Source organism: Polyodon spathula, chromosome 43 (genome assembly GCF_017654505.1).
Source record: "Polyodon spathula isolate WHYD16114869_AA chromosome 43, ASM1765450v1, whole genome shotgun sequence".
Classification (NCBI taxonomy): domain Eukaryota; kingdom Metazoa; phylum Chordata; class Actinopteri; order Acipenseriformes; family Polyodontidae; genus Polyodon; species Polyodon spathula.
The window spans coordinates 41,535-54,171 of NC_054576.1; the positions used below are offsets into that span (position 1 = coordinate 41,535).

The 12,637-nt window shown below is 44.0% G+C and overlaps 1 protein-coding gene across 1 annotated transcript in view; it reads right to left on the minus strand.

Moving 5' to 3' along the window:
- Positions 1 to 7,217: 7,217 nt before the first annotated feature.
- Positions 7,218 to 12,637, minus strand: part of LOC121305416 (butyrophilin subfamily 1 member A1-like) — a 23,818-nt gene continuing 18,398 nt past the window's right edge. The window contains exons 4-6 of the mRNA XM_041237072.1: positions 8,488 to 8,517; positions 8,319 to 8,345; positions 7,218 to 7,826 (exon numbers count right to left, since the gene is read on the minus strand). Coding sequence (XP_041093006.1) covers positions 7,480 to 7,826; positions 8,319 to 8,345; positions 8,488 to 8,517 — 404 coding nt within the window. The 3' untranslated portion in view covers positions 7,218 to 7,479. The remainder of the gene's footprint in view (positions 7,827 to 8,318; positions 8,346 to 8,487; positions 8,518 to 12,637) is intronic.

Consider the following 12,637-nt stretch of genomic DNA (forward strand, 5'->3'; position numbering starts at 1 on the left):
ATTAAATTGGGCCCCCCCTGGTGCCCCCCTGTGTGTAATACTCTAGAATCGCCACTGTCTCAGATGTAGATCCTATATTTTATTAAATTGGGCCCCCCTGGTGCCCCCCTGGTGCCCCCCTGTGTGTAATACTCTAGAATCACCACTGTCTCAGATGCAGGTCCTATATTTTATTAAATTGGGCCCCCCTGGTGCCCCCCTGTGTGTAATACTCTAGAATCACCACTGTCTCAGATGCAGGTCCTATATTTTATTAAATTGGGCCCCCCTGGTGCCCCCCTGTGTGTAATACTCTAGAATCACCACTGTCTCAGATGCAGGTTATATATTTTTTTAAATTGGGCCCCCCTGGTGCCCCCCTGTGTGTAATACTCTAGAATCACCACTGTCTCAGATGCAGGTTATATATTTTTTTAAATTGGGCCCCCCCTGGTGCCCCCCTGTGTGTAATACTCTAGAATCGCCACTGTCTCAGATGTAGATCCTATATTTTATTTTACACACATAAATGTTTTCTTAGGCTGAGGGAGAGCAATCGTGTCTCCTATACATGTTTCTTCAGGCTGATAGGTAGAGCAGAGTATGATGTTGCCCGCGGTGCGTTACTTCTTCAGTGTTGTTGCCCATGGGCCAGCAAAGCCTGGGGGCCAGTGATGTCCAGTAATTTCATATGATATCACACTGCGGAGAGGGGTGGGGGGTCGTCACAGTCTGAAACATTTCCAAAGGGGGGCCCAGCAAAGAACCCCTGCTCTAGTTGCTGTACTTTCCTAAAAGCCCCATCCTAGCTTAACTTTAGTTAGAAATTATCTTTATGAAGGAACATTAACCGTTATCTATTAACAGCTTATCAAGTCTGTATCCAATGACAACTGTCACATCTCGTGCATAATCTTATCACACAACATCGTTATTTTTTCTAAACAATAGTATTTGTAGAGATTTATTTTAATTATTTTAATTATTATGGATGTAACAGTAAACGTAGGGCTTTAAATTTTACTGTGGAAGAGAACGATGTTTTGGTTGCCTGCGTTGAGGAGAAACGTCACGTAATATTTGGTAAATTTTCGAGTATATTGTCACAGGAAAATAATGAAAAGTCTTGGGCAGAGATTGCTTTGGTCGTATCCAGTGTCTGTGGCAACCCTCGGACATCGGACACAATAAGAAAGAAATGCAGCTCGACAATGTGCGACGCAAAAAAGAAGAGGCAGCAGTGAAAAAAGAAACAAACAGAGCCGGCGGAGCTGCGTCTGCAAATATTATAACTGCATTACGATGCTAATACTACTACACTCTATAAACAAACTGTTCAAATTGAACAGGGTTCCTACATCAATTCTACAAACACGTTCCTCTTTACAGTAAAAGCTGAGGCTCATTGTGACATTCTTCATGTTCTGTACCTGCTCTTCCAGACTCCATAAAGTCCTTCCTGTTTAGCTCTACATTTTTTGTATGCTCTGTTGTACCTGGTGATGTCTTTATTTTCACAGCAATCCTCTGTTCCGCGCTGGGTATTGTTTTACAGTAGCGATCGTGTTTCTGCTGGTGTTTGCTCATTCTCCACTGGTGTCATGAGAAAGGGTTTTAGGGGTGTGACAAAGTGCCCGCCCCTGGTGAGTATTTCGGTGTTAGGTGTTGCGTGTTGTGTGTTAATGTTGGTGTATAGTCACTGGTACACGGGATGTAAATGGGTCTGTGTAACACAAGTGTTTAAAATGTATATTTGTATTTAGGCACGAGGATTGCACAGCACTTCATGTGCAGGTAAAATGTAATAATATGTGAGCACGGGGAATTGCACTTTATTAATTCACGTGCAGTTGTACCGAGACTCCAATTGAATGACATTGATTAGCAATCGAGTCTCGGTACAGCTGCATAAAAAAAAGCAGCATGTTTTCACTCACTCGGGGTTGTGTGTTCGGTGAGTGGAGAACGGGAAGAGAGTAGGAGAGTTATCATTTCAATTGCTATTGCGTGCTGGTGGGACCAGCATGCTACTTGTTTATTTAAAGATGAAGGACCGTGTTTGTTAGCCATGTCGATCTAAGTGTCGTATTAAAAGGTTAGTGTTAGTCCGTTGGTTTGGACATTTATTGCATGGTAACCTTTATGGCACACATGGGCTGCTGTTTGTTCAACTGTTTTATTTTACAATAAATTGGCGCAAGCAAGCGCCATCATCATTTCATTTCATCCGTCCTCCCTGTGTCATTTCATTCCTTTTCCTGGTTCTGATGCCGCCCACTTCGGCCATCTCTGTGACAAAGGGTACTGGGATACAAAAGGAATGAAATCGCAGTGGTGGTTATAAACAGGAAAATGTATTGAAATGTTTCCGATTTTGTATAAGCTGCTCCTAAACATTTTTTTAAAATCTAAATGCAAACCGGACAGGATCCATCAATAAGGCGACTCCTTGATGCTTCTGTCCAGTACGGAGTTTCGCTTTTTTTTAATTAAAAAGGCCTATTATTATTATACAAAGCCTTAACATAATTCCAATGTTTATTTGTTCTAATGCATGGTTCTCTTAATAAATCCTTGAATTCCCATACTTCTGCATGCTTATGATTCTGTAGTGTCATGCTACTTGCCTTGTGTTAAAGATGAAGGAGTCGTGTGCTGACCCTGGCCATTTCGCTACTAAGTGTCGTATTAAAAGGTTATTGTCACCAATGGTTTGGACATTTATTGCATGGTAACCTTTACGGCACACATGGGCTGCTTCGTCTCCACCAGGCGGCGCTTTGATTGGAAAAAGTGAGCCATCAACCAGACCAATCACAGCCGGCATTTGCTATCAGCTATCATTTCTGCTTGATGGTTCCGCATGGCATGGAAATTTGATGTACTGTGCAGAAAGGCTGGCAATCGCAGTGGCTGCTTCAGTTCAATTTCTAGATCTCAATGGTTGAGAGGTTTTAGAAAGAGCAGAATCACCTTTTGCAAAAAAAAGAAGGCAATTCGTTACCTGAGTGACTACGGGTAAGGATTTGTTTTGAGAATGGATCCCGAGGTCGTCCTGTCTGAAACGATAAAGTCTACCAAAAGATTTCACAGGAATTGAGAAATGTGTATTTGATTTTCACATGTTGCTGACTGCAAATACAAACCGAATAATTTCATTAATATTATTAAAGTTAGATTAACTAATAACTTTAAAAAGTTACAGATAGTATTTAAAAAATGTCAGTAAACACGTCAGAAAAATAGATTTAAAGTAGGCCTATTAAATCAGAATCTAAAGGCAGCATATTTAAAGATATTTCTCTTCACAGCTTGTTTCTATCATGCAATGTTAATATCTGGTATTTTTTTAAACCATATTGAATGGGATTTTCAGATACTTTGCACATTTCCAATATATGTAGCTTACTTATTTATTTATGTTAAGGACTGGTTTATAAAGTAACCACAAAATAATATGAGCAATTACTGATCACTTTATTCATTAGAAAAAAAGAGAGCGCTTTATATTGTGTGCATAAATTAATATTTAATAGATATGCAATTGATATTAAATTAATGTTAAATTAATATTTAATAGATATGCAATTGATATTAAATTAATGTAATAGATATTAATTATATTAATAATGTTAAATTAATATTTAATAGATATGCAATTGATATTAAATTAATGTTAAATTAATATTTAATAGATATGCAATTGATATTAATGTTAATTGCATATTAAATTTATGTTCAATTATTCCTTGTTACTTTCCATTGACATTTAAGTCAGATTAACTGTATTTTCAATAAGGACGTGTAAACAATGGGAAATTATTACATATTTTCAAGGGTAATAAAACACAATATAAATGGGAGTGATATGCAATTACACTTTCAATCAACATTCGGTTAACATTTAGCAAGAAACCAGCTATTGAATATTTATTAAATATGAATTTAACATTAATTTAATATCTATTGCATGTTTATTTCATATTACTTGATGGCACGCAGCAGCAGGCTTGCTGTTAACACACTGTCAGGGTTTATTTGTCTCTGTTTTAAATGATACCTGTCAGCGTTAAACAATTTAAAGGAGAAATACTTTCCAGAAGACAAGTCGCCGAATTCAACATATCAGCGCCGGTCGCTGCAGGTCTGTGACCAACAACTGCGTCCATTAAATCAGAATATTTCCTTTTATTGTAATTTCTCAATTCCTGTGAAATCTTTTGGTGGACTCTATCGTTTGGGACAGTACGAGTTAACCCCGCCCCCAGCCTTGCTCAGCACCGAGCCAGTACCAGATATCTTGCGAGGCCAGAGTTTCACGCTTCCGGCTCGGCTCGACAAAATGACCCGTGTGAAACTAGCCGTGCCGTGAGGGCTCGGCTCGGCTCTGGTGTGCAAGTGTGAAAAGGCTATTAGAGAGCCCTGCAGCTACTGAACCGAACCAGCCTGGGGAGCCCCCGACACATCACCATGCACACCGGCACCAATGCCCTGGGATAGCGCGGAGACGGGGCCAAAGCAGAGAGGAAGGGGGCAGAGAGAAATGCAGGAGTTCAGACTCCAGAGTTGTCATTTCCACAGAGCAGACAACCCCCCACACACACCAGTAATATCAACGCTGAGATCGTCCGGGGCTGTGCTCTGATGCCCAGCGTCCACCTGGCACACCCCCCACACATCACCAGTAATATCAACGCTGAGATCGTCCGGGGCTGTGCTCTGATGCCCAGCGTCCACCTGGCACACCCCCCACACATCACCAGTAATATCAACGCTGAGATCGTCCGGGGCTGTGCTCTGATGCCCAGCGTCCACCTGGCACACCCCCCACACATCACCAGTAATATCAACGCTGAGATCGTCCGGGGCTGTGCTGATGCCCAGCGTCCACCTGGCACACCCCCCACACATCACCAGTAATATCAACGCTGAGATCGTCCGGGGCTGTGCTCTGATGCCCAGCGTCCACCTGGCACACCCCCCACACATCACCAGTAATATCAACGCTGAGATCGTCCGGGGCTGTGCTCTGATGCCCAGCGTCCACCTGGCACACCCCCCACACATCACCAGTAATATCAACGCTGAGATCGTCCGGGGCTGTGCTCTGATGCCCAGCGTCCACCTGGCACACCCCCCACACATCACCAGTAATATCAACGCTGAGATCGTCCGGGGCTGTGCTCTGATGCCCAGCGTCCACCTGGCACACCCCCCACACATCACCAGTAATATCAACGCTGAGATCGTCCGGGGCTGTGCTCTGATGCCCAGCGTCCACCTGGCACACCCCCCACACATCACCAGTAATATCAACGCTGAGATCGTCCGGGGCTGTGCTCTGATGCCCAGCGTCCACCTGGCACACCCCCCACACATCACCAGTAATAGTCACATCACCAGTAATATCAACGCTGAGATCGTCCGGGGCTGTGCTCTGATGCCCAGCGATGCCCAGCGTCCACCTGGCACACCCCCCACACATCACCAGTAATATCAACGCTGAGATCGTCCGGGGCTGTGCTCTGATGCCCAGCGTCCACCTGGCACACCCCCCACACATCACCAGTAATATCAACGCTGAGATCGTCCGGGGCTGTGCTCTGATGCCCAGCGTCCACCTGGCACACCCCCCACACATCACCAGTAATATCAACGCTGAGATCGTCCGGGGCTGTGCTCTGATGCCCAGCGTCCACCTGGCACACCCCCACACTCACCAGTAATATCAACGCTGAGAATGTCCGGGGCTGTGCTCTGATGCCCAGCGTCCACCTGGCACACCCCCCACACATCACCAGTAATATCAACGCTGAGATAGCTCTGCAGAACTGATGAGATCCCATTGTGCACCTGGCACAGACTCTTCATCACCACCTGGCACACCCCCCACACATCACCAGAACGCTGAGATCGTCCGGGGCTGTGCTCTGATGCCCATCCACCTGGCACACCCCCCACACATCACCAGTAATATCAACGCTGAGACACATGGCACCAGTACATCACCATCAACGCTGAGATCGTCCGGGGCTGTGCTCTGATGCCCAGCTGGACCCCACACAGTGTGAGGCAGGTACACACGCAGTGATCAATCCCACACTGTGTGACAGTCAGGCAGGTACACAGCTGGAAGTGTGATGCAATCCTCACACTGTGTGAAGAGTCAGGCAGGTACACAGCTGGAAGTGTGACACAATCCTCACACTGTGCGAAGAGTCAAGCAGGTGCACAGCTGGAAGTGTGATGCAATCCTCACACTGTGTGAAGAGTCAGGCAGGTACACAGCTGGAACGTGTGATCAATCCTCACACTGTGTGAAGAGTCAGGCAGGTACACCCCTGGAAGTGACACAATCCTCACACTGTGTGAAGAGTCAGGCAGGTACACAGCTGGAAGTGAACGCAATCCTCACACTGTGTGAAGAGTCAGCGCACCTGGCACACCCCCACACATCACCAGTAATATCAACGCTGAAGATCGTCCGGGGCTGTGCTCTGATGAATCCTCAGGAAGAGTCAGGCAGGTACACACATCACCACAATCCTCACACTGTGTGAAGAGTCAGGCAGGTACACAGCTGGAAGTGTGACACAATCCTCACACTGTGTGAAGAGTCAGGCAGGTACACAGCTGGAAGTGTGATACAATCCTCACACTGTGTGAAGAGTCAGGCAGGTACACAGCTGGAAGTGACACAATCCTCACACTGTGTGAAGAGTCAGGCAGGTACACAGCTGGAAGTGTGATGCAATCCTCACACTGTTTGAAGAGTGACAGTTGATGTTTATGTGAATACAAATATCAAAACAATCAATATTGTGTTGTAAAAGATATCAGGTCTGCAATACATTTAGCACAGGAGAAGCAAGTACAGAGTGTGTTTGTTATAAACACTAAAGGGTGTTCTGTAACACTTCAACCTTATACACTGAAGAGACACAACCTTTTGTAACAACTGCAGACTGTAACAACAACGTGAACTTATAAATACTATAAAATAATAAAACCTACAAGATCCATCTATTATTATATTATTATTATTATTATTATTATTATTATTATTATTATTATTATTATTATTATTATTATTATTATATTATTATTATTAATATTAACGTTAGTCAGTGTGTGATTGAGCGACACTAAACTGGGTGTTCAGTAATATCAAGGGTGATAGGAGATAGGAGTTATATAAATAAATAATAAATCAACAAGCATATCAGCCTCTAGCAAACAAGTAGTAAAGTGAACCAGTACCTGATGCAGCAAGAATCCCTTCCCAGACTAGAAGCAAGAAAGAGCTGTCATTCATCTTCCCCGGGGACGCCAGCACAAGGTCTTTGTATTCCAACGACCAGAAGAATGGATAGAGTTTCTCATTGGGATTGAACTCCATGTCAGTGAAAGTGTAGATGTGAGATCTGCTCTCCACATTGTAAAAGGAGAGCTGCCCTTCCTCATAATCCAGATACACCCCCAGCTTCTGGGGCTTCAGGCTCAGGGGAGGGGGGTCTGGGGGTCTGTGAGAGCAGTGAACTCATCTTTACCTTCATTTCCATCCCACCCCACAGTCCAGTAACCCTGTTGGGGGGTAATGCTGAACCCCCCCTTCCTCAGGGCAGACTCTCTGCTGACTCCTAATCTCCAGAATGTATTCTCTCCCACCCCCAGCTCCCAGTAGTGTCTCCCTGAGGTGAAGCCCTCCCTTCCCAGCACACAGCGCCTGGAATCAAATCTCTGGGGATTGTCAGGGAGATCCCGTCGTGTTCTTCTCACTCGTTTCTCATCCACAGGCAGGGTGAGCCGGGGGTGTGCTGTATCGAGGTCCAGAGACAAACTGTCAACTGTGAAGTGAGAGGATGACAATGCTAATAATAATAATAATAATAAAATAATAATTCAGAATAATAATAATAATGAGCTGAATGCAATAATAATAATAATAATAATAATAATAATAATAATAATAATAAAGAAAGTGAGTGTCTATAGTGTGCTCTCTGTATCAATTATATGGCAAAAAAAACAAAGTGGCAGTAAAGGGTTATTTATACTGGACTCCAGCAAAGAAACTCAAAGCATACAGCTGTTTACCAAACATGAAGACAGTTTACTCAAAGTGTTCTGTCTCTATATAGGAGAAATTGCATGACTCAGTGTGGCATTCATATGAGATCAATGCCATGATCACCAGCACCTTCAGCATGCAGGGCTGAGATGAGCCTGCTAACATGAAGTCAATTTTTATTATGGATGTAACCACAATGAGTGAGACGGGGCTCCTTGCTGTTCTTTTCCCCATCACTGTGAAAGGAATCCATTGAAGAGACACATACCTGCTGAGCTGAGGATCCACTTCCATTCTAGAACACAGAAATAAAGAGAGCATTATTTTACAATCACTCCTCCTGTACTCTCTACAGTTCAGAAGATGTGTAGCACACACTAACCAGCAGGGCTGTGCTGGGGTGAGTCAGGCTGTGGATTTACACACACTCTACATACCTGATTTAGGGACCTCGCGACTCATAGACTCTGTGAAAGAAGAGAGCTGGGTTACATTCTGCAAATTGAGGTGTAAAATCTATTGCAGACTATTGTGGAGAGTTGCATGTAAATGCAGTAGGGTTGCAGGGGTGACACAGAAACAGTGTGTTGTTCACCACAATTCCCTTTCAATAAGCCCCCACCTCCCTGATAGCCAGCACACATCTCTGCAGTGAAATGGACTCCTCTGTCAGCTTGGCTTGTTCTGACAAAAGCACACACAAGAGCCCCCACCTCCCAACACACATCTCTGCAGTGAAATGAACTCCTCTGTCAGCTTGGCTTGTTCTGACAGCCCCCACCTCCCTGATAGCCAGCACACATCTCTGCAGAGAAATGAACTCCTCTGTCAGCTTGGCTTGTTCTGACAGCCCCCTCCTCCCTGATAGCCAGCACACATCTCTGCAGAGAAATGAACTCCTCTGTCAGCTTGGCTTGTTCTGACAGCCCCCTCCTCCCTGATAGCCAGCACACATCTCTGCAGTGAAATGAACTCCTCTGTCAGCTTGGCTTGTTCTGACAGCCCCCACCTCCCTGATAGCCAGCACACATCTCTGCAGAGAAATGAACTCCTCTGTCAGAGCCCTATGGAGTTCAGTAACATCCTCCTCCAGCTCTCTCATCACCTCGCTAGTGCTCTCATAGTGTACTGGTGACAAAACAGTCAGGTCTGAACCCACTGTTGCCTTATTGATAAAAACCCCTTTCTGCCTCTTATTGTTCCCAAAAGAATTTAAAATATTTAAAAAATGACTGTCTTTTAACCACTTCAACACCATGCCGTGCGCACGTGCGTCGAATGAAAACCCCCTTACAGTAGCATGCCGTACCTGCGCACGTCAAGCTTCCCATTCTATTCTGTGAGCGGTTTCTCAGTCTAGCATTTCAGGTTTCATTCTCTAAGGCAGTGCTAGTACTGTGGAATGGGCAATGAAAGTCGGGGGAGGGTCAGGTGACATTTGTATCCAATTGCGTGTCATGAAGCGATTCCAAGTGATTCTGCGGCAGCCAGATCCATCACAATGCCTGCGCAAAGTATCCCTGTACACACAATTGTGACAATCCCTCCAACACAAGGGAAGCAGAGACTGCAACAGGTGCAGGAAACGAAAACAAAGGAAAGGACACAAGAACAATGTGCAGTGGCTGCAAGGGCAACCCCGGGGTCTGTTGCATTGAACACTGATTTTTATTTGATAATTACTGTTGACTGATTATTACTATTGTTATTAGCAGTGTTTTTATTTTCATTGTTTAAAAAAAATGAAAATATTGAACATGGGTATGTGGTACACAGGAGCATAAAGGGTTAATGAAAAACCCAGTTTAGCTCATTTATTTGTGTTTTATTCATCATATGTTAACATTTTATAGCAATTACAGGTTTGAAAACATTATTATTATTTTCACAATCTGGTACCTGGGAAGGGGTTTCATTTTTACATCTGGAGTTGAAGTGGTTAAAAGTTTAGTATAAAATGAAGAATAAAGACGTGCAGGAGGGATAATCATATTCAAACTGACCAAACCATGATCAGATACACCTGTGGGATGAATAGTACATTTAGAAAAATAATTTAAATGATGCTTAAACACATCAAATGTATCTAGTCAAGCTAAACATATATTCCCATCGCTCCCCTTAGCCCAGGTATAGTGCTCAACATGAGGATTCATTACTCTCCACACATCCTCCACATCATGCACTGTTAAAACAGTAACCAGCTCCTTAACTGACCTGGAGGGAGGCTCTGGGCTATTTCTGTCTAGCTTGTCATCAACTGTACAATTCAAATCACCAGCTAATAAAACCACTTCTTCAGTCTGACTCTGGGATATAACCCCATTGAGAGTCTGAAAAAACAGCACCCTCTCTCTCCCATCGTTTGGTGCATAAATATTAAGAAATACTAAATTTCTACCCTCTACAGATACTTGCACTTTCACCAAGCACCCCTTAATGACCTCACTTACATTGAGAGAGTCATACTTAAACCCCAGCACTGAAATTAATTCCAGGACTAAAAATAACCTCCCCTTCCCAATCCTGAATCCTCTCAGATTTATTATTGTCATCTGTGTGGGTCTCTTGGATCATGGCAACATTAACTTTCTTTTGGTTTAATTATTCAAACAGAGCTGCTCTATTTGCACAATCTCTATCTCCACTTATATTTAAAGTTCCTATATTAAAGTCTGCATTGTGGGGTTGAAAAGAGATGCACTGGAAAGTACAAACAATAGTGAAAACGTACAACAGAAAAGATGCTTGTGTAGACTTCTACATCATTCCTGTTTAGAGAGGCACGAACTCTCCTGATTACATTTTGTAATTGATCTCTTTCTCTTCGCTCCATGCCCAATACAGCTGCAATGCGTCTAACATGCTGCACAGAATTTAAGAACAATTAAACAATAACTCGGATCCCTCTTTTCCCTTTAACGGATCTTTAAAATGCCTGAATGCATTCAGCACTCCACCCCCTCTCGCTTGCTGACTAGCCGACAGATCAGATCTAAATGAGGAGTCAGTATCGCTGCCCCCCGTCTTTGCTAAAATCACCACCACTGACCGCTGTGCTGTGTGTTTGAGTGCAGTCCACTCCCACAGACAGCTCTCTCTCCGATTCATCAGCCCCAATGACCCCAGCCTCAGAAACAAGGCTGCGCTTCGCTGTAATACTGTGCCTGTTCTCTGGCTTTAAACTCCCTGTAGCAGGGCGGTAGGAAAGCCCTGCTGTTTATTTGTATTGTTTGTTTATTTTTAGAACGGGGTCTCCCCATCTGCCCCTGTGTTGTTGTTTTGTATTTGTTTATTGTTTTATATTTGTGTTTATAGATGTTATTGTTGTTTTGTTTGTTTATTATTTTGTATGACAGCGTAGCTGTGCTTTTTGTTTTGTTATTGTTTTGCAGTGTGGATGGGAAGCCTCATCCACATTATGAAAGGTGGCCATCTCCTGAATTAAGTGCAGAATTTGTTGCTAATCGGGAGATGGTCACCTGTATAAATACCTGCAGCTCTCTGCACTCGGGGTGGGTGTTCAGAGGAGGAACGAGAGCGAGGCGTGAGAGGAGAAACTAAATTTAAAAGAATATAAGGATCCGTGAAGGCTACTGCCCAGCCGGACCTTAACTCAAATAATTCAATGTTTATTTTTGTTTAAATATTTTATTTTTTTTGTTCTGTTAATAAAACGGCGCACGCGGCACCTTTGTCCGTGTACCTTTGTTTTTGTTGTGCTTTCTTCTGGTCTGGGTCACCACAACGTCATTTCCTGCCACACTCCCCCGCTTCCGTCTCTTTCTCCAACGCTAAAACTACAGCCTCATTCTGTTCTGTGATTCCCTCAATCTGTTCTCTCCCCTCACTACCCTGTCCATCACCTGACAACCCCACTCGGGTATCTCTCCAGCCCCGATCACAATCACAGCTTCTCCGTCCTCCTGTCTATTCCAGATGGTTCCTGCCACTCACTTTCACCTTCTACCACACCAGACTCAACCAAACCAGGTTGGAGCTTTTCAGCCTCTCGCTCCGCTCTTCTATCTACAGCGCTGTGACCTTAGAGTCCATCAGCCTGGCTCCGCAGGGGCTTCTTCCCTCTCGCTTTCAGTTTCTCTACAGTCCTCTTGCAGTTCTTCGCAATATGCCCTTTATGGCCACATTTAAAGCATTGCATTGTTTCAGAAGCAAGCACTATGCATTCGCTGCCATCCGTCCGAAACCTGAAAGCTGCATTTCGCTCTCCATTCAGGTCGTTCAGAAGCATCTATAACTGTCTTCTGAAAGAAACTGCGTGCTTTAACTCAGGGGATTTACAACCCACAGGAATCACTGTCATGCTTGACATTATTACATCATGACGGCTCAGCTCTCTCACTGTAAGATAGCTTTTCAGAAAAGGAGGAATATTAGAAATTGTTATTTTCCTAGCGGGAGCTGCATGAGGCAGAACAGACACTAAAACTTGTTCATACGTGAAGCAGGCTTGATATTCCACAGCGGATCACTTTTTCCAGTTCCACCACACATTTCAACAGGGACAGACACACTCACTGCAACTGTTATACCATCTCTCTGTGGAATATTTTCAAAACTGGGACT